This window comes from Phanerochaete carnosa, assembly GCF_000300595.1.
Source record: "Phanerochaete carnosa HHB-10118-sp unplaced genomic scaffold PHACAscaffold_974, whole genome shotgun sequence".
Lineage (NCBI taxonomy): Eukaryota > Fungi > Basidiomycota > Agaricomycetes > Polyporales > Phanerochaetaceae > Phanerochaete > Phanerochaete carnosa.
The window spans coordinates 1-2,222 of NW_006768601.1; the positions used below are offsets into that span (position 1 = coordinate 1).

General features: G+C 47.0%; 2 protein-coding genes across 2 annotated transcripts; one reads left to right on the forward strand and one right to left on the reverse strand.

Annotated features, from left to right (window-relative positions):
• Positions 1-97: 97 nt before the first annotated feature.
• On the forward strand, positions 98-864 carry PHACADRAFT_109398 (uncharacterized protein; the record flags this gene model as incomplete). The annotated part of the gene is made up of 4 exons (XM_007403286.1): positions 98-181; positions 242-367; positions 433-558; positions 625-864. Coding segments are annotated over 4 exons (576 nt in total), but the record flags the coding sequence as incomplete, so codon positions are not given.
• Positions 865-1,281: 417 nt separating this feature from the next.
• PHACADRAFT_67761 (uncharacterized protein) lies at positions 1,282-1,500 on the reverse strand (the record flags this gene model as incomplete). Its single annotated transcript, XM_007403287.1, has 1 exon — positions 1,282-1,500. A coding segment is annotated over one exon (219 nt), but the record flags the coding sequence as incomplete, so codon positions are not given.
• Between the last annotated feature and the right edge of the window lie 722 nt (positions 1,501-2,222).

The following is a 2,222-nucleotide window of genomic DNA, read 5'->3' on the forward strand; positions in this document are numbered from 1 at the left end:
ACTATGCAGGCTCCATGGGAGCCCTCGGACGAACTAATTGTAAGCATGGTACGCCCCGTTCAACTGTATTCGGTGCCGGCTGACTTTGCGGCAGGCCAACATCCGAAACTACACAATGGGCGTGTTACTTTCCAGCCGGCTCGCAACATACAAGGGTGTCGTGCCCAACAACTATGTTATGGTATGTCCTTATATTTGGGTGTTTCTATGTACTACTAATATCTGTATATCTGTCTTACAGGGCATCCTCAAACGCTACCAGTTCGACTTGCCAGCAGATATCGAGCGCAACCATGGCCGCTGGTCCAAGGTGATTAAGGCCATCCAGAATGAAATGACCGAGCAACGGGCGAAGATCAAAAAGACAGTAAGTCGAACTTATTCCAGATCTTCTTGACATGTCAGTAGTGTGCTAATGCTTGTCTCACTTAGCTCCGTGCTGGCACTGACGGTGATGACCATCAGGAACACCTCAACATCTTCAAGCTCACTGTTGAACTCTGCGAGGGCACGTCATGCGAGCCGTCTGTTCAGCTCTGCGCAAGAGTGGCGCTCCTAGTACGTGCTCGCCTCTCGTTCAACTTCTGATGCTTGGCAATGATTAATGCGGACCATCTGTAATAGCGGAAGACATTCTTGACAAATCCCAACCGTGACTTCTGGGATGCAGCCAACAAGAACCTTGCAGAGATTCGCAACGTGGCCGGCAGCAATCCCAAGAAGATGACCAAGATTTTTAGCAAGATCTTAGCGAATGATTGGGCTACTCACGGTGTCACTGAGGAGGGTGAGGATAGCAACATTCAGGAACAAGTTCCGGAGTGGCAGCAGGCTGTCGATGAATTTGTCGGTGGTCAAGTTTAGTTTTACGGCAGTGTCACAATGTATTATATTACCGCAATTGCAAGCACTCAATGAAGTTATCGTTACATTAAGGCCGTCTGATACACCCGCTGTACGCTGTCGACTACTCCACGAACTCGGCAAGATGACAGACTATCAGAGTTTCGAAGGTCACAAGTACACGGGTGGCTTCTACCAGCGAAGACATGTCTCTACCACCTGTCTTCACGCCTGGCTTTCATCCGCATCTGGAATTGCTCCGTGGCCAGAGGCGAAATATGGTGGAAATCGGGTGCTCACGTGTCTTATTCGGGCGTTATCGTCCAGGAACTTTCCAGTACCTCCCGTCTGGTCACCACCCGTAGAACTTTTGGCGGTGTACTTGAGTGATGCTAAATATGAACTGATCTCCTCTGGAGACTCTTCTGCACGGCTCTCCAAGTTCTTGAGCTCCTCTCCAATGTCCAAACCATGTGTGAAAGACAGAGAATGGCCTTGCTTGAACCTGAACTTGAGAATTTGCAGTGCTTCCATGAGTTCTCCACCGATTTTGTTGCGCCGGTCTGTGACTGTTATCTTTCCGGATGAGAAGACACGTTCACAGGGCACAGCAGAGGCTTGGATAGGCAGAATATCCATTGCAATGGCATAGATGGTTAGAAACCTGGTCTGAGATGCCTAAAATGTGAAGATAAATTAATATTCGAAAAAAATGGAGAAAAATGGAGAGAAGAATTATGGCACAAGTTTCAGTAAGTGTACACTCACCTTCCAGTATGTGATAGCATCCACAAATCCATCTGTGGGCTCTGCAATGTATGCATACCACTCTTGCTCTACTGAACGCTCAGCCAATGGACCTTTTCCTTTACCCTTGAATAAAATGTCGTAGGCCTTTTGCTGCTGTGTTTGAATCACTGCAGCTGCCGGAGCTGAGGCCGAAGGGGCCATCTTGGATTTATACTTGCGCATCTGTAAAATGAATGTTAATATAGAGAGAAATGAAGATTAAAATATGAGTAAAAGCGCACCTCAGCTAAAAATAGATTCTTTGCTGCAGCTGCTTCTGCTGGTGAAGTGTTTTGCTCAAACCACTCCAGCTTACATGCAGGATTGATGACTAATAGACTTAGCTTCAGATTTTAGCAGCTTTAAAGCTGTGCTTACCAGTGGCCAAAGTATATGCATTACAGCTGTGGTTGCGATCACGATAGTCTTCAAGCTTGTCCAGACCTTGCTGAATAATTCCAGCTGCGTTGGATACTTTTGCCTGTTGCTCCTGCCAGCGTAGCTTCATGGCTTCAAATGCAGGTAAAACACTAATGAGTGTTGGCGTAGATTCTGAAGATAAAAGCTGCTGAAACGCATGTGGAACCTAT